The following is a 22,574-nucleotide window of genomic DNA, read 5'->3' as shown; positions in this document are numbered from 1 at the left end:
TAGCCTCCATGTCAAAGAGACCAACTACTTACTCCTTTAGCTCCTGGATCCCAACTCATCACTGTTGACACCATCTTCCAATACCCCAACATCCCTCACGCCCGTGGTCTTACCACTATTGAACACTGCCTACCCAAGTGTCCTTTAGATTCCAAACCCACTACCTCATGGCTCATGCACCTTACTAACTTTATTCTAACCCACAAACAAATTTGGGGCACAGCCATGGGCACATGCATGGCACCCCCCCCCCCACCCCCCTCCATGCCAGCCTGTTTATGGGCCATCTAAAGGAGAATTTCGTAGCTTCCCAAAATGCCAAATCACTAGCCTGGTTCAGGTTTATTGGCGATATCTTCATGACCTGGACTCGGGGCCAGGATACCCTATCTTCATTCTTTCACAACTTCAACATCTTCTCTCCCATGTGCTTCACTCATTCCTCCTCAACCCAGCGTGCCACTTTCCTAGACACTGACCTCCTCCTCTCTGATGGCTCCATCTGCACCTCTGTCCACATAAAATCCATCAGCCTCCAACAGTACCTTCATTTTGGCAGCTGTCATACCTTTCATACCAAAAAACTCCTCCTATACAGTCTGGCCACCCAGGAACAGTGTATAAAAAGACACAAGAACTCCCCCCCCTCATTACGCTGAGGGTCTTACCAAGGCCATCACAGAGAGGTACCATCTCCCAGACCTAGTCTGCAAACAGATCTCCCATGCCATTTCTCCTCACACTCCCAGTCCTTCCACCACTCCCAAGAACCAGCCACAAGGAAGTGTCCTCTTCATCAGCCAGTACCACCTTGGACTGGAACAAGTGAACCACATCCTTCACCAGTGCTTTGATTACCTATCATCGTGCCATGAAATGAGAGACATCCCACCCGAGATACTTGCCATCCTATCTAAAGTGGTGCTCCATCACCCAACCAACCTCCACAACACCCTAGTCCATTCCTATGCCATTCCCAATCCCAAGCCCTTGCCACAAGGATCATACAATTTCATTCCCATCACAGGTTTATCCATCTCATCAGGGGCTGAGCCACTTGTGAAAGTAGCCATGTCATTTACCAGCTCTATTGCAATTATTGCACAGCTTTTTATATTGGTATGACTAGCAAACAGCTGTTCACCAGGGTGAATGGCCACTGCTAAACTGTGGCCAAGAGCAAAGTAGATCACCCTCTGGCACAACATGCAGCTGAACATAACATGCTTGATTTAAATGGCTGCTTCACTAGCTGAGCCATCTGGATCCTCACCTCCACCACAAGCTTTTCTGAACTGTGCAGATGAGAGTTATCCTTACAATACATTCTCCACTCCCATAATTATCCAATCCTCAACGTACGGTAACATACTGTCCCCTCTCCCACCAGCCAACAGTTCCCACACTCTCTGTCCTCTTTTCCTCTCCATTCTTGTCTCCCCTCTTTGTTCACCACCCTCTACTAATGCACATGCACATCTTTCCCCACTTCTTTTCCACTCCTTTTTTTGCTACCTCCCTACCCCACAACCTCCTGATGCTGCATCTGTTGGCATTCTAGTCCCTACACTCTCCCCCCCCCCCCCCCCCCCCCAATCTCTACACTAACATGCCTTCCCCTTCCCTGACTTCTCCAGATTGCTGCTTCCATTCCACATGATAGTTGCATTTGGGCCCGGGCTGCCGGAGTTGACGGTCATGTGTGCTTGCTTGTGTGTATGAATGGTGTATGTTTCTCTTTTGCTGATGAAGTCTGGGGCTGAAAGCTATGTGTAAGTGTCTTTGTCTTTTAATCATGCCTGTCTAAAACTTAATGTGTCTTCTTTACGTTACGTAGCCATCTATCTTTTCCTACATGGTTGATTAAAAAACTCTTAATATATGCTATACAATAAAATAAAAAGCTTAATTTTAAACTCTTTATGTTTCCATCTTAGCTAGAAATTGCATTTATACTATTGCTGTCTTTTTCTGGGAAATTTTATGTACAAATTTCTTGTTTTTTAAGTAAAAATAAATGCGGACAAAAGCTTAATAGTTCATTGAATCAGTGGCTTTTGCCAGGATAAAATGAATTTGAGTTTTGCAAACAGTAGATTAAATTTTCTTGGAGATGTGGTCCATCTGCACATCTAAATGATAGGCTGTTGTTTTGTGCCATACAGGTTCCATTTCTTTTTATTTATGGAGTAACTTCAGTGGCAATTTTATGATCATCTTATTCCACATGTGTTGTCCTGGAGTTGTATTTATTTTGCATGCTTAAGCCAAGAAGTTTGGTTTCTGTCATTTTTTAACATATTTCAGTTGAAAACTTAATTTTGACTGTACTTTTGAGTTTAATCAATTGATATATAACAGCACATTCTTGAAGGTTGTCAGTTTGCTTACGTGCATTTATGCAGTCGTAGATTATACTTCTGGTTTTCTTATTGTCAAGAAAAAGGCTACATTTATTATTTAGTACTAAAAATGTATTTTGTACTTTACTGTCCTAGTACAACATTGTATGACTACATGCACATTAATAACAGTCTTTTGCATCTCATAAGTAAAGAGTGAAGTCTAACATTTTTATAACGAAAAACACTCAATAAATAGTTTACTTCTGAGCACATTTGGTCTTTATCTCTGTTATCCCACATTTTAAGTCTTTCTTTAAGCACATTACCAGTACAAAAGAGAATTGAAAGATCGCTTTGGGATGGTAAGATCAATGTTGCCACGGTCTGGATCCACAAGCTGTATCTTTGTATCACTGTTTTTCCTAGAAGGAAAAAAAAATTAAAAAGGTACAATAAACAAAATGTTGTTTTTATAACAGTATATATTTTTACCTAAAACAGTATCTTGAAAAAGAGCAACCAGATTGTTAAGTGCATATAGAACTTAAAAAATACCTAAGTAGTATTTCTAATTATTGGTTGCATTGATAAGAAAGCATAATTGCAATGATGTCATACAGTTAGGATTTAAGTGTAAAATTTAATATCCCATTTATAGCTGTTCTCATAGTTCATAAATCCCAGTCATTCAAAATTCTGTTAAACCCTCTGTACAAAATTACTTGTATCAGACTACGACAAAGCAATGTTGGTATTATAGGAAAAATTGTTCCCAGTTTCACACATAATATATTCAAGATCAAGGTTACAAACTCAATTCATAAAATGAAACAAAAGGACTGGATGATCCATCCTTCTCCATGAATATATCAAAAATACTCTGCATTATTCGACTTCTATGGAGCATTGCTTGTCTTTTCAGCAGAAAAACTATAACCCCAATCTGGATTCCAATGTACCAATACATAAACAGTTGCAGATTGTGAGCAGAAAAGAGAAGGAGAATTAGTGGGAGAGAGGCTAGAAATCTAAGGATGGATACCAAGAAGAGTGATGGCGAAGAACTCTCCAAACAAATTCTTCATCTCTACCCTTCTAAATTCTGCACATTCCCCATACCACTGCTAGCATTTGAAGGTAAGGACTCACTTTCTCACAACACCTTGCACTAAAACTTCCAATTATTTTTTATGTCGGCCAACTCTTGTTCTTTTCCGACCCTGACGCTATTAGGTTTCGAGGGCTAGGGGTCTTTCATTTCCAACCTCTACTTCTACTGAGCCGAATATCTCCCGGGATAAGGAGATTACCTTCTATCAAGTGCCAACGGCCTTGGAGGAAGGCAGATGAGTGGCTAGAAGGAAGGGCACTCTCTTGCCCTTGGGGTGGGAAACTGCTCCTAAAGACGGAGGAGCCACAAGGTGGCCAACAGCATAGAATGGAGAAGGCAACGGGAAACCACTCCATTAAAGACCCGGGCGGGTATCCCAAGTATCAACAGCTTATGATGGAAAGCTCTTTGGTTAAATTCTCCGGAGGTAAAATAGTCCCCCATTCGGATCTCCGGGTGGGGACAACTAGAGAGATACCAAAATCCAAAAGCATTAATGTAAGAAGGATAGCAACATGGAATGTCAACTCACTTCTTAAATGTGGTAAACTGGAAAACTTGAAAATGGAAATGAAACGAATGGATATTGATGTACTGGGAGTCTCAGAAATGAGATGGCCAAACGCTGGCAACTTTTGGTCAGGGGATTACCGAATCATACACACTGGAACAGCACAAGACAATCCCGGGATTGCAGAAGTGGGAATTATCCTCAATAAAGAGATGGGCTTAAGAGTAAAAGGATTTGTTCAACATGTTGTTGTTGTTGTTGTGGTCTTCAGTCCTGAGACTGGTTTGATGCAGCTCTCCATGCTACTCTATCCTGTGCAAGCTTCTTCATCTCCCAGTACCTACTGCAACCTACATCCTTCTGAATCTGCTTAGTGTATTCATCTCTTGGTCTCCCTCTACGATTTTTACCCTCCACGCTGCCCTCCAATGCTAAATTTATGATCCCTTGATGCCTAAAAACATGTCCTACCAACCGATCCCTTCTTCTAGTCAAGTTGTGCCACAAACTTCTCTTCTCCCTAATCCTATTCAATACCTCCTCATTAGTTACGTGATCTACCCACCTTATCTTCAGCATTCTTCTGTAGCACCACATTTCGAAAGCTTCTATTCTCTTCTTGTCCAAACTGGTTATCGTCCATGTTTCACTTCCATACATGGCTACACTCCATACAAATACTTCCAGAAACGACTTCCTGGCACTTAAATCTATACTCGATGTTAACAAATTTCTCTTCTTCAGAAACGATTTCCTTGCCATTGCCAGTCTATATTTTATATCCTCTCTACTTCGAACATCATCAGTTATTTTACTCCATAAATAGCAAAACTCCTTTACTACTTTAAGTGTCTCATTTCCTAATCTATGAGGGCAGTTCAATAAGTAATGCAACACATTTTTTTCTGAAACAGGGGATGTTTTATTCAGCATTGAAATACACCAGGTTATTCCCCAATCTTTTAGCTACACAACAATATTTTTCAACGTAATCTCCATTCAATGCTACGGCCTTACGCCACCTTGAAATGAGGGCCTGTATGCCTGCACGGTACCATTCCACTGGTCGATGTCGCAGCCAACGCCGTACTGCATCAATAACTTCTTCATCATCTGCGTAGTGCCTCCTATGGATTGCGTCCTTCATTGGGCCAAACATATGGAAATCCGACGGTGCGAGATCGGGGCTGTAGGGTGCATGAGGAAGAACAGTCCACTGAAGTTTTGTGAGCTCCTCTCAGGTGCGAAGACTTGTGTGAGGGCTTGCGTTGTCATGAAGAAGGAGAAGTTCGTTCTGATTTTTGTGCCTACGAACACGCTGAAGTCGTTTCTTCAATTTCTGAAGAGTAGCACAATACACTACAGAGTTGATCGTTTGACCATGGGGAAGGACATCGAACAGAATAACCCCTTCAGCATCCCAGAAGACTGTAACCATTACTTTACCGGCTGAGGGTATGGCTTTAAACTTTTTCTTGGTAGGGGAGTGGGTGTGGCGCCACTCCATTGATTGCCATTTTGTTTCAGGTTCGAAGTGATGAACCCATGTTTCATCGCCTGTAACAATCTTTGACAAGAAATTGTCACCCTCAGCCACATGACGAGCAAGCAATTCCGCACAGATGGTTCTCCTTTGCTCTTTATGGTGTCCAGTTAGACAATGAGGGAGCCAAGCGGGAACAAACCTTTGAATATCCCAACTGGTGAACAATTGTGACAGCACTACCAACAGAGATGTCAAGTTGAGCACTGAGTTGTTTGATGGTGATCCGTCGATCATCTCAAACGAGTGTGTTTGCACACTCCGCCATTGCAGGAGTCACAGCTGTGCACGGCCGGCCCGCACACGGGAGATCAGACAGTCTTGCTTGACCTTGCGGCGATGATGACACACGCTTTGCCCAACGACTCACCGTGCTTTTGTCCACTGCCAGATCACCGTAGACATTCTGCAAGCGCCTATGAATATCTGAGATGCCCTGGTTTTCCGCCAAAAGAAACTCGATCACTGCCCGTTGTTTGCAACGCACATCCGTTACAGACGCCATTTTAACAGCTCCGTACAGCGCTGCCACCTGTCGGAAGTCAATGAAACTATACGAGACGAAGCGGGAATGTTTGAAAATATTCCACAAGAAATTTCCGGTTTTTTCAACCAAAATTGGCCGAGAAAAAAAATGTGTTGCATTACTTATTGAACTGCCCTCGTAATCCCCTCAGCATCACACGATTTAATTTGACTACATTCCATTATCCTCGTTTTGCTTTTGTTGATGTTCATTTTATATCCTCCTTTCAAGACACTGTCTATTCCGTTCAACTGCTCTTCCAAGTCCTTTGCTGTCTCTGACAGAATTACAATGTCACTGGCGAACCTCAAAGTTTTTACTTCTTCTCCATGAATTATAATACCTACTCCGAATTTTTCTTTTGTTTCCTTTACTGCTTGCTCAATATACAGATTGAATAACATCGGGGAGAGGCTACAACCCTGTCTCACTCCTTTCCCAACCACTGCTTCCCTTTCATGCCCCTCGACTCTTACAACTGCCATCTGGTTTCCGTACAAATTGTAAATAGCCTTTCGCTCCCTGTATTTTACCCCTGCCACCTTCAGAATTTGAAAGAGAGTATTCCAGTTAACGTTGTCAAAAGCTTTCTCTAAGTCTACAAATGTTAGAAACGTAGGTTTGCCTTTCCTTAATCTTTCTTCTAAGATAAGTCGTAAGGTTAGTATTGCCTCACGTGTTCCAACATTTCTACGGAATCCAAACTGATCTTCCCCGAGGTCCGCTTCTACCAGTTTTTCCATTCATCTGTAAAGAATTTGCGTTAGTATTTTGCAGCTGTGACTTATTAAACTGATAGTTCGGTAATTTTCATATCTGTCAACACCTGCCTTCTTTGTGATTGGAATTATTATATTCTTCTTGAAGTCTGTAGGTATTTCGCCTGTCTCATACATCTTGCTCACCAGATGGTAGAGTTTTGTCATGACTGGCTCTCCCAAGGCCATCAGTAGTTCTAATGGAATGTTGTCTACTCCCGGGGCCTTGTTTCGACTCAGGTCTTTCAGTGCTCTGTCAAACTCTTCACGCAGTATCTTATCTCCCATTGCATCTTCATCTACATCCTCTTCCATTTCCATAATATTGTCCTCAAGTATATCGCCCTTGTATAAACCCTCTATATACTCCTTCCACCTTTCTGCCTTCCCTTCTTTGCTTAGAACTGGGTTGCCATCTGAGCTCTTGATATTCATGCAAGTGGTTCTCTTCTCTCCAAAGGTCTCTTTAGTTTTCCTGTAGGCAGTATCTATCTTACCCCTATTGAGACAAGCCTCTACATCCTTACATTTGTCCTCTAGCCATCCCTGCTTAGCCATTTTGCACTTCCTGTCGATCTCATTATTGAGACATTTGCATTCCTTTTTGCCTGCTTCATTTACTGCATTTTTATATTTTCTCCTTTCATCAATTAAATTCAATATTTCTTCTGTTACCCAAGGATTTCTATTAGCCTTCGTCTTTTTACCTACTTGATCCTCTGCTGCCTTCACTACTTCATCCCTCAGAGCTACCCATTCTTCTTCTACTGTATTTCTTTCCCCCATTCCTGTCAATTGTTCCCTTATGCTCTCCCTGAAACTCTCTACAACCTCTGGTTCTTTCAGTTTATCCAGGTCCCATCTCCTTAAATTCCCACCTTTTTGCACTTTCTTCAGTTTCAATCTGCAGGTCATAACTAATAGATTGTGGTCAGAATCCACATCTGCCCCTGGAAATGTCTTACAATTTAAAACCTGGTTCCTAAATCTCTGTCTTACCATTATATAATCTATCTGATACCTTTTAGTATCTCCAGGATTCTTTCCAGGTATACAACCTTCTTTTATGATTCTTGAACCAAGTGTTAGCTATGATTAAGTTATGCTCTGTGCCAAATTCTACAAGGCGGCTTCCTCTTTCATTTCTTCCCCCCAATCCATATTCACCTACTATGTTTCCTTCTCTCCCTTTTCCTACTGATGAATTCCAGTCGCGCATGACTATTAAATTTTCGTCTCCCTTCACTACCTGAATAATTTCTTTTATCTCGTCATACATTTCATCAATTTCTTCATCATCTGCAGAGCTAGTTGGCATATAAACTTGTACTACTGTAGTAGGCATGGGCTTTGTGTCTATCTTGGCCACAATAATGCGTTCACTATGCTGTTTGTAGTAGCTAACCCGCACTCCTATTTTTTTATTCATTATTAAACCTACTCCTGCATTACCCCTATTTGATTTTGTATTTGTAACCCTGTAATCACCTGACCAAAAGTCTTGTTCCTCCTGCCACCAAACTTCACTAATTCCCACTATATCTAACTTTAACCTATCCATTTCCCTTTTTAAATTTTCTAACCTACCTGCCCGATTAAGGGATCTGACATTCCATGCTCCAATCCGTAGAACGCCAGTTTTCTTTCTCCTGATAACGATGTCGTCTTGAGTAGTCCCCGCCCGGAGATCCGAATGGGGGACTATTTTACCTCCGGAATATTTTACCCAAGAGGACGCCATCATCATTTAATCATACAGTAAAGCTGCATGTCCTCAGGAAAAATTACGGCTGTAGTTTCCCCTTGCTTTCAGCCGTTCGCAGTACCAGCACAGCAAGGCCATTTTGGTTAATGTTACAAGGCCAGATCAGTCAATCATCCAGGCTGTTGCCCCTGCAACTACTGAAAAGGCTGCTGCCCCTCTTCAGGAACCACATGTTTGTCTGGCCTCTCAACAGATACCCCTCCGTTGTGGTTGCACCTACGGTACGGCCATCTGTATCGCTGAGGCACGCAAGCCTCCCCACCAACGGCAAGGTCCATGGTTCATGAGCGCTTGTTCAACATAGTGAGAGGATAATTTATGTCAGATTGGAAACTAAACCAAGAGACATAATCATAATCCAAGTATATATGCCAACTACGAGGCACGAGGATGATGAAATCGACATGATGTATGACCACCTTGAAGAAGTAATTGGCAGAATTAAAGGAGCTGAAAACTTTGTCATCATGGGAGATATGAATGCCGTTGTTGGGGAAAGTAAAGAAGAGGATGTGGCAGGGAATTTTGGATTAGGATTAAGAAATGAAAGAGGAGATAAACTTGTAGAATTCTGTCAAAGAAATAAACTTTGCATTACAAATACCTTCCTTAATCATCATCCAAGAAGAAGATATACTTGAAAAATGCCTGGTGACATTAACAGATATCAAATTGACTTCATATTAGTGAAGCAAAGATTTAAAAACCAAGTTAAGGACAGCAGATCATATCCAGGCTGTGATGTGGAAAGTGACCACGTACTCGTAATGATGAAGACTGAACTAAAATTCAAGAACATTAAAAAAAGAAGTACATGTAAATGGGATTCGACAAACCTGAAAAACGAAAATACACTGAATCACTATCAACTACAAACAGGCAAGAAAACAAATACAGAGGGCTGCAATGACATCCAAAGCAGCAGGGAAAAAATAAAAACTGGTATTTTAGAAGCAGCAGAACCAGAACTGTCTGAAAACATCATGGAAGAAGAAACAGAAGTAGATGCACACAACATAGGTGAACCTACATTAAAGGAAGAGTTTCAACCAGCTCTGAAAAAATTGAAAAACAACAAATCGCCTGGTATAGACAATATCCCAGCTGAACTTCTGAAACCTGGAGGAGCAAAACTGAATCAGGAGTTGTATAATCTTGTTTTAAACATGTACGAGCAGGGTAAAATTCTTACAGACTTTGAGAAAAACATTATGATCCCCATTCCAAAGAAGACAAATGTTACAAGATGTGAAAATTATAGGATGCTCAGCCTAGTTACACCTCTAAAATAGTAACCTCAATTATCCTAAAATGCATAGAACAAAAAGTCGAAGCTACACTCTCTGAAGACCAGTTTGGACTCTGGAAAGATAGAGGAACCAGAGAAGCAATATTTGCTCTAAAACTAATAATAGAGAAATGACTAGATAAGAACCTGACAACATACATAGCTTTCGTAGATGTAGAGAAAGCCTTTGATAATGTTAAATGGGATAAGATGTTTGAGGTACTCAAAACAGTAGGAATAGACCATAAAGATAGAAAAATGATATGGAACCTGTACAAAAACGAGGCAGCAGTTATCCGTGGACGGACAAAACAAGAAGAGGTGCAGATACGGAAAGGTGTCTGACAAGGTTGCGCACTATCCCCTGTTATCTTTAACGTATACATTGAAGAGGCGCTGAAAAAAGTAAGGGAAAATTCACAGACAGGTGTAGTAATTCATGGCCAACGAATAGATATGATAAGATATGACGATGATATAGCTGTCCTGGCTAAAAGTGAAGAAGATCTTGTAGTCCTACTGAATAGAATGGATAAAGTTATGGGGGAAGAATATAATATGAGAATTAATAAAACAAATACAAAAGTAGTGGCATGCGACAAAAAAGATCGAGTGAAAGTCCAAGTTCATGTAGGCAATGAACTGCTTGAACAAGTTGATAAATTTACTTACCTGGGCAGTAATATTACCAGGGATGGAAGGAGCAAGGCAGAGCAGTGAGAAGTAGAATTGCTCAAGCAAAGGCTGCTTTTAACAAGAAGAAAAACATCTTAACATCTAAGAACATCAGCCTTGAAATCAGGAAAAGATTTTTGAAATCATATGTGTGGAGTGTGGCATGCTATGGGTGTGGAACATGGACTCTTTGGACAGAGGAAGACCAGAAGCTAAATTCTTTTGAAATGTGGTGCTATAGACGCATGCTCAAAATAAAATGTATCAACTAAGTCACAAACGAAGTGGTTCTGGAAAGAGCAGGTGTGAAGAGAAGCTTCTGGAGTTTCATTGTTAAAAGAAGAGTGCAATTTACAGGCCATATATTAAGACATAAAGGACCCCTGAACACAATCATACAGGTATATGTCGAGGGAAAAAGACCAAGAGGAAGACCACGACTGAGGTACATGGATCAAATCGTGAAAGATGTGGGATGTGACACCTATAAAGAAATGAAGAGATAAGCTGAAAGACGCACAGAATGGAGACAAGCTGACATTGTAGCTGTTGCAAACCAATCCTTGGATTGACCACTACAGAAGAAGAAGAAGGAAAGAGGAATGGCCTTCTGAATTCCATCACTCACTCAGTCTGTATACAGTATTGGTTTACCCTAATGTCATTTCTACCCCTACATAGTACCATATTAAATGTATGTCTTCTACTATGGACCACCCATCCATCATTCAATACTCCAATCCTACCATATGTGTTTCCAGCTGAGTAAGTGGTCCTCACCTGTGAAAGCAGCAGTATTTTTTACCACATCTGTCATATTTTTAGTAGACTCTGACTCCCTATTAGATGGAATGGAATAGAGCCATCTTTCTTCCCCATCCTTATCCAGTCTGAATTTGTGCCCTATCTATCATTAACTTGTTGTCAAGTTATTGTTTCATTTTCTTTATAGATACACTCATGAACTGATTGAATATTTTCCACAAATGGTTAACACCAGGCTAGATCCAATCAACTACACCTGCTGAGGATCTGCCTCCCACCCCTATAAAAGCAAAAGATTTTCTAGAGTGATCAGTAAGGAAATGTCCTTAGAGTAAATCCCAGTCATTCAAAATTCCTACCATGTACATCAGTAGTTCTTGTTGCCACTTCCATCCACCCCCCCCCCCCCCCCCCCCCACACACCCCACACCCCCCACCCACTCTTTAATTTTTGATCCCTAGCCTATCCAATTCTTTGCTTTTTCTATTTGTACTTCCTTCCCTCTTCCCAATTTTTATAAACAACTCTCATCGTGTTTAACTCCTCCTGACCTAAACAAACACTGATGTTTTTCTTTATCATCATTATTATTGCGTCTCTGACTTAGTATTATTACTGTTATATTATTTTTTTTTTGTAATAATTCCAAACTACAGTTCTTAAAGTGAAAAGCTAATGACACAACAGGAAGTATCATTTCCATATTAGAACATTAAATATAATTATACCATAAGCATACTTCCTGTAATCTATTAAGCAATTTTTGATTTCATGAAAAAAATCAGAAAATTTCTTTTATAATATTTTTCTTCATTGAATGAAAAATGAGAAAGAAACTTACTCATTGTACATGACAATGACTATAGCATTGTCTGGAGTTCTGAATGCCACACTCTTCAGTCCACTCTTGTCATTTGGCTCAACACTGATTCTCACTGATCCTTCAGGAACAAATTTGGAAAAGTGTCCCATAGCATAAAACATTGGCTGCTTATAGAACTCATCACTTGTTGCATTCACAATAACTGCAGAATCAACATAGTTGTTCACCCAGTTAGGACCACCTTCAGGATTCAAAGCAAGATTCCAGTCAATCCAACCAGTGACCCAGTGTGTCAAGTCCTGTAAATATAATTTTAATGAATTTTTGAGGCTCCTAAGGCAAAAAGGAGGATAAATTTTTAAGTTTCCAAGATTTGTATGGAAATTATTGGGATCACTGCAGCTCTAATGTTGTCCCAATATATCATACAATAGCACTATAAAAATCATCCTTGTCTCTATTATGTTGTGGATATTTGCAGTTTTGTTCCTTACTTTGGTAGCAGTGGTGGTGATCATTCTGATGAGTTGGAAAAGTGTTTACTTTAGTACAGTTTTATACCAAAGAATCCACATTGATGCATGGATGTCATTATGAAACTGCCAAGAGTATTAATAGCATTGGAATAAGGGAGGAAGGGAGAAAAAGGAGGTGATAAACATTATTGGCTGTTATAATTATAAAAAGGGACAATGTGTTAGATTAAGGTATTAGTACCTGTTTTTTAGTATGTTGTTGCTGACTGAAGATATGTATTAAAACAAATATTTTATGGAGGTAAAAGTATTGAAGAATCACAGAGGTTTTTCTGTAAGAAAAAGAAATACTTGTCAAGTCTTATTTAAAATTCACTAGTTTTGTTAGAAAGTGACTTGCACATGTTACAAATATAATTTAACAAATAGAGTAGATTTTCATTCTCCAGTATTGTTGCTACATATGCGTAATCTATGCTCTGCAAACCACAATGAGGTGCATGGCAGAGGGTACATCCTATTGGACGAGTTATTGGAATTTCTTCCCATTCCATTCGCGTATGGAGTGCAGGGAGAATGACTGTTTGAATGCCTCTGTGTGTGCAGTAATTATTCTAATCTTATTCTCATGATCCCCATGTGAGCAATATGTAGGAGATTGAAGTACATTCCTAGAGTCATCATTTAAAGCTGGTTCTTGGAACTTTGTTAATAGAGTTTCTCAGAATAGTTCTTGAAACTTTGTTAATAGACTTTCTCAGAATAGTTTAAATCTATCTTCAAGAGTCTTCCAGTTCAGTTCCTTCAGGATCTCTGTGACTCTCTCCTACAGATCCAATAAACCTGTGATTGTTCATGCTGCCCTTCTCTGCATGCATTTAATATCCTCTGTCAGTCCTATTTGGTATGGATCCCACACACTTGAGCAGTATTCTAGAACTGGTTACACAAGCAATTTGTAAATAATCTCCTTTGTTAGACTGACTGCATTTCCCCAATATTCTACCAATAAACCAAAGCCTGCCACCTGCTTCACCCATGACTTAGTCTGTGTGATCATTCCATTTTATACCTTGAAAATGTGTTACACCCAGATATTTGTATGAGTTAGCTGCTTCCAACAATGACTTGTTGATACTAGGTTTTTTTTTTTCTTGATTTGAGAAGTGCACAATTTTACATTTCTAAACATTTAAAGTAAGTTGCCAGTCTTTGCACCACTTTGAAATTTTATCAGTATCTGACTGAATATTTATTCAGCTTCTTTCAGACAGTACTTCACCACATACAAGAGCATCATTTGCAAAAAGTCTGAGATTACTATTAATATCATTGGTATACAACATGACCAGCAAGGATCCCAACACACTTCCTTGAGGCCCATCTGAATTTAGTTTTACCTCTGACAATGACTCTCCATCCAAGATAACATGCTCTCAACCAAAAAGTCCTCAATCCAGTCACAAATTTCACTTGACACGCCACAGGATCATACTTTTGGCAGCAAGCATCTCCATGGTTTGGTACAGAGTCAAATACTTCCTGGAAATCAAGAAATACTGCCTCTACCTGACTGCCTTGATCCATAGCTTTCAGTGTCCTGTGAGGAAAGTGAGAGCTGGGTTTCACATGATTGATGTTTTCAGAATCCATGCTGGTTGGCATTGAGGAGGTCTTTCTGTTAAAGATACCTCATTATGTTTGAGTGCAGAATACGTTCTAAGATTATACAGCAAATTGATGTCAGGGATACTGAGTGGTAGTTTTGTGACTATCACCTACTACCCTTGGTGTGACCTGCACTTTTGTCCAAGATCTGGGCATGGTTTGTTGTTTGACAGATCTACAACAGAGTATAGTTAAAAGAGTGTTTAACTCAATCACAAATTCAGTATAGAATTTGGTAGGGATTCCATTGGTCCATGGAGCTCTGTTCAATAATAGTGACTTCAGCTGTTTTTCAACACCACTGACATTAATACTTGTTTCATTCATCTTTTGAGTGGTATCAGGATTAAACTGCAGCAATTGAGAAACAAAGTTACTAATTTACTACAGGAATGAAAGCAAATACACAAAATGAGATTTCTATTAAGGCAACCCAAAAACCTGTGGTAAAAATGATCAGTTTCCTAAAATGTTTTGAGGTTGATTATAGTTGTTAGTAAACTGAAAAACAGAACTAATTTATGATAAATGTGGATAATATATGAGGCTACTCCTCTTTAAGGGAGAATTAGATGTAACACAATATGTTAGTTAGAATATCAGCTGCAGCAACTGTATCACAAATGCCGGTTTACTACAAACTGCTCGTACATTATGCAAAGGACAATTCTCAAAAATGCGTGTTTATTTGTGTTGATATACAATGAAATTCAGGGGTGATTTATTTGTGGGCAGTAACTGTGAACCACAAATGCTGATTTGCTATGAAATAGGTCACATATTCAAAACACTCGTACTGGTAAGTTTCGTAAGTGTCCAAACAATTCTCAAAAAAAAGAAAAAAAATTTTCATTAACTGTACAATGAAGTTAGAGAACGATTGTTTTGAATGAGGATAGGCCTACTGTTCTCAAAAATTTTAAAAGAGCACAATTAGTTTACATCTACAAGTGACAATACAAACATGTATTCTACACCTACATGTACATCTACATGTACTCTGCAAACCACCGTGAAGTGCATGGCAGATAGTACATCCCACTGTACCCATTCTTAGGGTTTCTTCCCGTTCCATTCACAAATGGAGAGTGGGAAGAATGATTGTTTAAATGCCTCTGTGTGTGCAGCAATTATTCTAATCTTATCTGCATGATCCCTATGTGAGCAAAATGTAGGGAATTTTAGTATATTCCTAGAGTCATTATTTAAAGCTAGTTTTTGAAACTTTGTTAACAGACTATCTCAGAATAGTTTACATCTATTTTCAATAGTCTTACATTTCAGTTCCTTCGGTATCTCTGCAACACTCTCCCATGGATTCAACAAACCTGGGACCATTCATGCTGCCCTTTTCTATATACGTTCAATATCTCCTGTTAGTCCTGTCTGGTACAGGTCCACATACTTGACGACTATCCTTGTGATTCTCATGAGTGTTCAAAATTTCACAATATATCACAAACAAATCAATAAAAGACTATGCAGAAGGATGAAAACAGTAAAATATGTGAATCTAGAACTTCAAATCAGCAAAGGCTGTCTCACACAAAGGAAAATTTCTAAGTCAGCTTTTATTTATAAATTTTTCACTTAGCTGTTACTACACTGACATCTCAAAGAACAACACTGCAGGACGAGTTTATCTCAGTCAAAATCGCTAAAATGTGCAACATCAACAAAGCACATCTTCTGCCTGTTACAGCTAACAATGCATGAATTCCAGTCCTCTGAACTAAAATATTTCCTTGATACATCACTTTACAATAACAGATTTATGTGAGGTAACTAGCTTTGGTATGGAACTGTTAATAGGAGAAGTAAGTGGCTTTTTGAAGCGAACATCATCTCTAGCAGATTTTATCAACTGGTACCTGATTTACAGTCATGTTATAGTACCTCCACAGAAAATTATGTCAAAACAATAAGATACTAGAAAAGGCAATGTTTATTGCGAATATCATATGTATTGCATTTTAACCTTAGTGGCTGTGACAGACACAACTGCATCTCAGCAGAATAAGGAAGAAAAGGCTGATCACACACTTTCACAAGAGCTGTTGAGAATGGATAAATACACTGTAGAATTAGTTTCAAATCTGTTATGTTGTTATCAGTGCTGGTACCAGTAACAAAATTGTACAATTTTATCAGTGTGGTTTTTGTTACTGTATTCTGAATTTAATTGTAAATAATTATATCATTTTTGGTATTGTTTTTTGTTTAGAGGCAATTATCATGGGGAGTAGGCACCCCCGAATTGTTATTGTGGAAGTAGGGATGGAGATGAAGATGTTGGTAAGAAAGTGGTGACATGTACTACTTTAATAAATTTCAATCAACTTTGGAACTTATAAATTAGTGTATGAAAAATTTACTATCATGGTAAAATATCCTTAGCCCTACTAGGGATAGGGTGGAGCTGTGACAGATGTGCCATAAAAATAATAAAAAAGATATTACTGTTGAATCCATAGTTTTCTGGGCTGACTGACTGGCAGTCCCAAATACATACAACGGTGATATTTACAGCCTTACTCTGGAAATCAGGGAGCAATTTCAAGACAATTTTATGAATATCAGTTCCTGTCTGGAGAAAAAAGAATAACAACAATAATAATAATAATACACTGGGACTAAGACACCACTAATGCTCCTAGGGATGATGGAGACGTAAAGGAGGGAAGGTGGAAGGTGGAGAGACAAAGGACTGAAAGAGGAGACAAATAAGTGTAAATCTGCAGGGCTTGGCAAAATTTCAACCAAGCTTAATGCACATATGGCTTACAATCTAGGAGAAAATACTGTGTTTGTAACACACTCATAGCATTGCTAGGAGTGAAGGTGGGGCTGGGAAGGGAATGACATGTTGAAAAAGTTAAAAATAACTGATGTTGATGTCAAATTCACAATGAGAAGATGAGATTCAGGGAAAATGTTTACACAATAAATGGACATATTGTTTAAATTCTAATTAGTATTTAGTATTTTGTGTCATTATTGCATGGTGAAGATGTACTAAGACAATGATATAATTTTGATGACTTCTTCCAAGAGTTTGCTGCATAGGTCACAAACTAACCTTATGAGCTCACTTATTTCACAGAAAATGAACGGATTTTTTCAGCTAGTAAAAAGAAAATTTTTTGTTCTAGGCTTATGTTTTTAATGGAAAACTAGAATTATTTACTGGTTACAAAATGCTTATTCCTTGAGCATGCAAATGTTTCAGTGTTGTCATTTTTATTTGTCTACTGGAAGATGAAGGTTGCAGTATTATCTCTGTTTTAAGGTAGGTTAACCTCTTGAGTTCTGTATTTCAGCCTTGCATCTAGCTTAAAGTATAAGAAATTGAATGTAAAAGGAGTATACACAAAATACATAAAAATCAATCATACATTCTATGAATGTCTTTTAAACTGACTAGCCAAAATTCACAGGATGAGTTGTACCATGTAAAGAAGTGCTGTTTATTATGCTCAAATGTTGTGACTAGATGCAGCATATGATTTGAGTGTAGTTATGATATCTGAACAGTCTGTTACAGACAGGTCCATAATGAACATAGGGCTTGTAGCAACTTTGAATGTGGGATGATAATCATTGAAAGACACATGGGTCATAGCACATTGGAGATTACATACGATTTCAGGTTTGTAAAGTCAGCAGTACATACATTAAACCTTCAGTATTGCAGTGGGACAGCCATAAGTCGTGGAGCAATAGAGATCATCTTGTCTCCACAGAGCCATAGGGAGAAACCCACAGACTACTGTGAGGCAGCTCACAGCCCGATTTGAAGAGTGAGCAACAGAAAAATTATTTTACCAAGACTGTACACAGACAAATGAATCACAAAGGCTTCAGCAACCAAGGACTGATATCACATCTAGTGCCTTTCAATGGCGTTTTCATGAACAATGTATATTTAAGTAGCATATAATAACGTTTGCATGTACACTGTATATTTAAGTAGCACATTTCTGACGGTAAGCTATATATAATATGACACTTTCTAATGACTGCTGAAAATGCAGGTGAGATACTCTAGGCCTTCAGAAAAATCTGAGGGTAGAACTTCAGATAATAAGTCATGTTAAAAATGCTTAGTACAGAAAAATGCAGTCCCTTGCACAGAAGATCTTAGTCACAACTGTATCACCATCTCTCTTCTAAAGATCTTTAGTATAGTTTTAAAAGCAGAATAACATACTTGAATTATGTCAGCCATGTACTGTTCACCTCTTGACCATTCACCAAGCACAACTTTAGTTATATCCCACGGTTTGTCACCTGAAATGATACAACAAGGACATTTATAAACTGCTGTACTGTTTTCTGATGAGACAGAACACAGATAGCCATGTAACACAAATTCAGTGACAAGCATTTTTCTCTCATATACAGGCAGAGCAGGTAGGTAGGGGTGGTGAGGGGAGGGGGGTCATGCACACTCAGCATCGCATTTCTTTATAATGTTTGCACACATTTTCATAAATTTCATCACCAACAACCATTTATCATCCATTGCTGGATATAAGCCTCTTCTAGAGTTCTCCATCCATAGTGGTCTTCCAAGTTTTCGCATCCAAGTTTGTCCTGCTTGTTTCTTTATGTTGTATTCTTGACAAACAAATTCATGAAGATTCCTAATAAAAAATGGTTAAATTTGATGCAAAAAAGGAATGAGAAACTTTGGTTCCCTACATACATCACGTAAGTTTAAAAAAGAAATATTACATGTATTTATCTACACTACCACTAATTCAAATAGGAACTGTTCAGCGAGACTGCTCCTAACATTAAACAATTAATGACATTAAATATTGTGCTTTGGGGATGAACATTGCTTCACGTGGGCTTCACAATTTTATTTACTTCTAATGTAATTGGAAATAGGTTACTTACTTCCATATAAGTCTGCAGAATCCAAAACTATGAAATTGACCATCACTAATATTTCACCTTTCTAGCACTTTTCACATGTTTGCATGTCTTTACAATAGCAAGATCCATCTGATGCACCTTAACTTTTTAGTTCTGTTATTCCCAATTATATATTTCGGTTAACACTAGACTATTTTCCTGTATACATTCTACCAATGGAAAATTTCTCCTACCAAGCACAAAAAAATCAAAAATGCTCCTGTTTAAAAGACCAACTGAACAGTGGGTTACCAGCTGCCTAATTCTACCTTCCCCAGCACCTTTAACAATGTTCCCAAACAATTTGGCACACGAACATATTCACACTCTTTTTAACGTGCAACTTACTTCTCACTCCCATAAACTACCCTAACTGTTAACTCACTCACACCCACTAGTCCATCCCTGTATGTCACTCATTCCCACCAACTCTCACTTGTCCATTCTCACTCATTCAGCCCAATTCATTGTCATTATCTCTGTGTCTCTCTCTAACTGTCATTGTCTCCTATTTCACAGCCACAGTCTTCTTCATTCAGCCCTACTACTACAGTCTCCTCTCAATGTCACTGTCTCGGTCTTGCCCTCTCTTACTCCTACTATCTCATTCTTTCCTTCCCATTCTGTTGTCTGTTCTCACTGTCACTATGTGTCTTCTCCTTGTTGTTGTTGTTGTCATAGACTCTGCCTCTCTTTATCACCAGCACTCATCCACTTCCACTTTCTCCATCTGTTTATTCCTCTCCCATTGGCATTGTCTCCATCACTCTTTTCCTAGCACTGGTTTGTCCTGTCAATTATGTTTTTCAGTCACTGTGTCCCTCTTTTTCTTCCAGACTGCCATTGTCTCCTTTGCTCTCTCTATAGTACAACGACTGTGTCCTATCTTCCAGTATTTATTACTTTTCTGTCTCTTTCCCACTACCACTGTCTCCTCTTTCAGTAAAAAAAGTGTGAATATGTTTGCATGCCAAAACATTTGCAAATTTTTTTAAAGATTCTGAGGAAGGTAGAATAAGGTGCCTGGTGCCCCACTTCTCAATCACAGTCTTTTACACAGAAGCATATTCACTTTTTTTGTACTCCGATAAGAGCATTTTTCCACTGGTTCCCTTCTTTTACCTGCCATAACAGGGTGTGGCACTCATATGAAAAGAAATATGGGTTAGTAAAATTTTGATAGTTTACTTATGGTGCGTAAAACTGGAATAACATAAAACTAATTTTACATCACACACCAGATTTTATCATGCACAAAAATTTTGCATGTGCTTCAGTACTACAGTATGGTATTCACAAAATAATTCTGATGATAACAGTCACTTTACAGCATATTTCTCCATGCTAAGTTTTCACCTAATTCTGAATTTTATGCACAGATTCTATTTGTAAATGTATGTATGGTAACTTTGAACCTCTCTACAGTACTTTGGAAACTGGTAAAGATATCAAGAAAATTTCATGGTTGTTCAAGATCATGATCTTCGGAATATATCAAAAAATCGCTTCCATATACTGTGCACATTCACTTTGGAATCTGCAGCTCAGTTTTAGTACCACTACCCAAAAACCCAGTTTTTAGGGTGTTTCTTGATAATGGATAAATATTTTTGAAAACAGGAGAGTGGCACTTCTAAATAAATGCAACATTAAAATTGGAACAATTTGCTGCGGTTAGGCCATTTCTTGATAATGATGAATATTTTTGAAAACGGGAGAGTGGCACTTTTAAATAAATGCAACATTAAAACTGGAGCAATTTTCTGCAGTTCTTCATTAGTTAGATTACACCTCACATAGTTTTACTTGTGTATTTTATCTTGTATACGTGAGGTAATTTTGAACCTCTGTATCTCAGAAACAGATAAAGGTCCCTTCTTCTTGTCAAGTTGTGCCACAAACTCTTCTCCCATATTCTATTCAATACCTCCTCATTAGTTATGTGATCTACCCATCCAATCTTCAGCATTCTTCTGTAGCACCACATTTCGAAAGCTTCTATTCTCTTCTTGTCCAAACTATTTATCGTCCACGTTTCACTTCCATACATGGCTACACTCCATATAAATACTTTCAGAAACGACTTCCTGACACTTAAATCTATACTCAATGTTAACAAATTCCTCTTCTTCAGAAACGCTTTCCTTGCCACTGCCAGTCTACATTTTATATCCCATCTACTTCGACCATCATCAGTTATTTTGCTCCCCAAATAGCAAAACTCCTTTACTACTTTAAGTGTCTCATTTCCTAATCTAATTCCCTCAGCATCACCTGAGTTAATTCGACTACATTCCATTATCCTCATTTTACTTTTGTTGATGTTCATCTTATGTCCTCCTTTCAAGACACTGTCCATTCCGTTCAACTGCTCTTCCAAGTCCTTTGCTGTCTCTGACAGAATTATGATGTCATCAGCAAACCTCAAAGTTTTTATTTCTTCTCCATGGATTTTAATACCTACTCCAAATTTTTCTTTTGTTTCCTTTACTGCTTGCTCAATATACAGATTGAATAACATCGGGGAGAGGCTACAGCCCTGTCTCATTCCCTTTCCCACCACTGCTTCCCTTTCATGCCCCTCGACTCTTATAACTGCCATCTGGTTTCTGTACAAATTGTAAATAGCCTTTCGCTCCCTGTATTTTATCCGTGCCACCTTTAGAATTTGAAAGAGAGTATTCCAGTCAACATTGTCAAAAGCTTTCTCTAAGTCTACAAATGGTAGAAACTTAGGTTTGCCTTTCCTTAATCTTTCTTCTAAGATAAGGCGTTAGGTCAGTATTGCCTCACGTGTTCCAACATTTCTACGGAATCCAAACTGGTCTACCCCGAGGTCGGCTTCTACCAGTTTTTCCATTCGTCTGTAAAGAATTCGCATTAGTATTTTGCAGCTGTGACTTATTAAACTGATAGTTCAGTAATTTTCACATCTGTCAACACCTGCCTTCTTTGTGATTGGAATTATTATATTCTTCTTGAAGTCTGAGGGTATTTCTCCTGTATCATACATCTAGCTCACCAGATGGTAGAGTTTTGTCATGATTGGCTCTCCCAAGGCCGTCAGTAGTTCTAATGGAATGTTGTCTACTCCGGGGGCCTTGTTTCAACTCAGGTCTTTGAGTGCTCTGTCAAACTCTTCACGCAGTATTGTATCTCCTATTTCATCTTCATCTACATCCTCTTCCATTTCCATAATATTGTCCTCAAGTACATTGCCCTTGTATAGACCCTCTATATACTCCTTCCACCTTTCTGCTTTCCCTTTTTTGCTTAGAACTGGGTTTCCATATGAGCTCTTGATATTCATACAAGTGGTTCTCTTTTCTCCAAAAGTCTCTTTAGTTTTCCTGTAGGCAGTATCGATCTTACCCCTAGTGAGATAAGCCTCTACAT

The 22,574-nt window shown here is 38.8% G+C and overlaps 1 protein-coding gene across 1 annotated transcript in view; it reads right to left on the bottom strand.

Moving 5' to 3' along the window:
* Nucleotides 1–2,452: 2,452 nt before the first annotated feature.
* LOC126263113 (lysosomal acid glucosylceramidase-like) overlaps nucleotides 2,453–22,574 on the bottom strand; it is a 135,035-nt gene continuing 114,913 nt past the window's right edge. The window contains exons 9-11 of the mRNA XM_049960121.1: nucleotides 18,466–18,545; nucleotides 12,130–12,410; nucleotides 2,453–2,767 (exon numbers count right to left, since the gene is read on the bottom strand). Coding sequence (XP_049816078.1) covers nucleotides 2,668–2,767; nucleotides 12,130–12,410; nucleotides 18,466–18,545 — 461 coding nt within the window. The 3' untranslated portion in view covers nucleotides 2,453–2,667. The remainder of the gene's footprint in view (nucleotides 2,768–12,129; nucleotides 12,411–18,465; nucleotides 18,546–22,574) is intronic.

The sequence above is a fragment of the Schistocerca nitens genome, chromosome 6 (assembly GCF_023898315.1).
Source record: "Schistocerca nitens isolate TAMUIC-IGC-003100 chromosome 6, iqSchNite1.1, whole genome shotgun sequence".
Taxonomy (NCBI): Eukaryota; Metazoa; Arthropoda; class Insecta; order Orthoptera; family Acrididae; genus Schistocerca; species Schistocerca nitens.
This window is presented reverse-complemented; position numbering and strand designations above follow the sequence as displayed.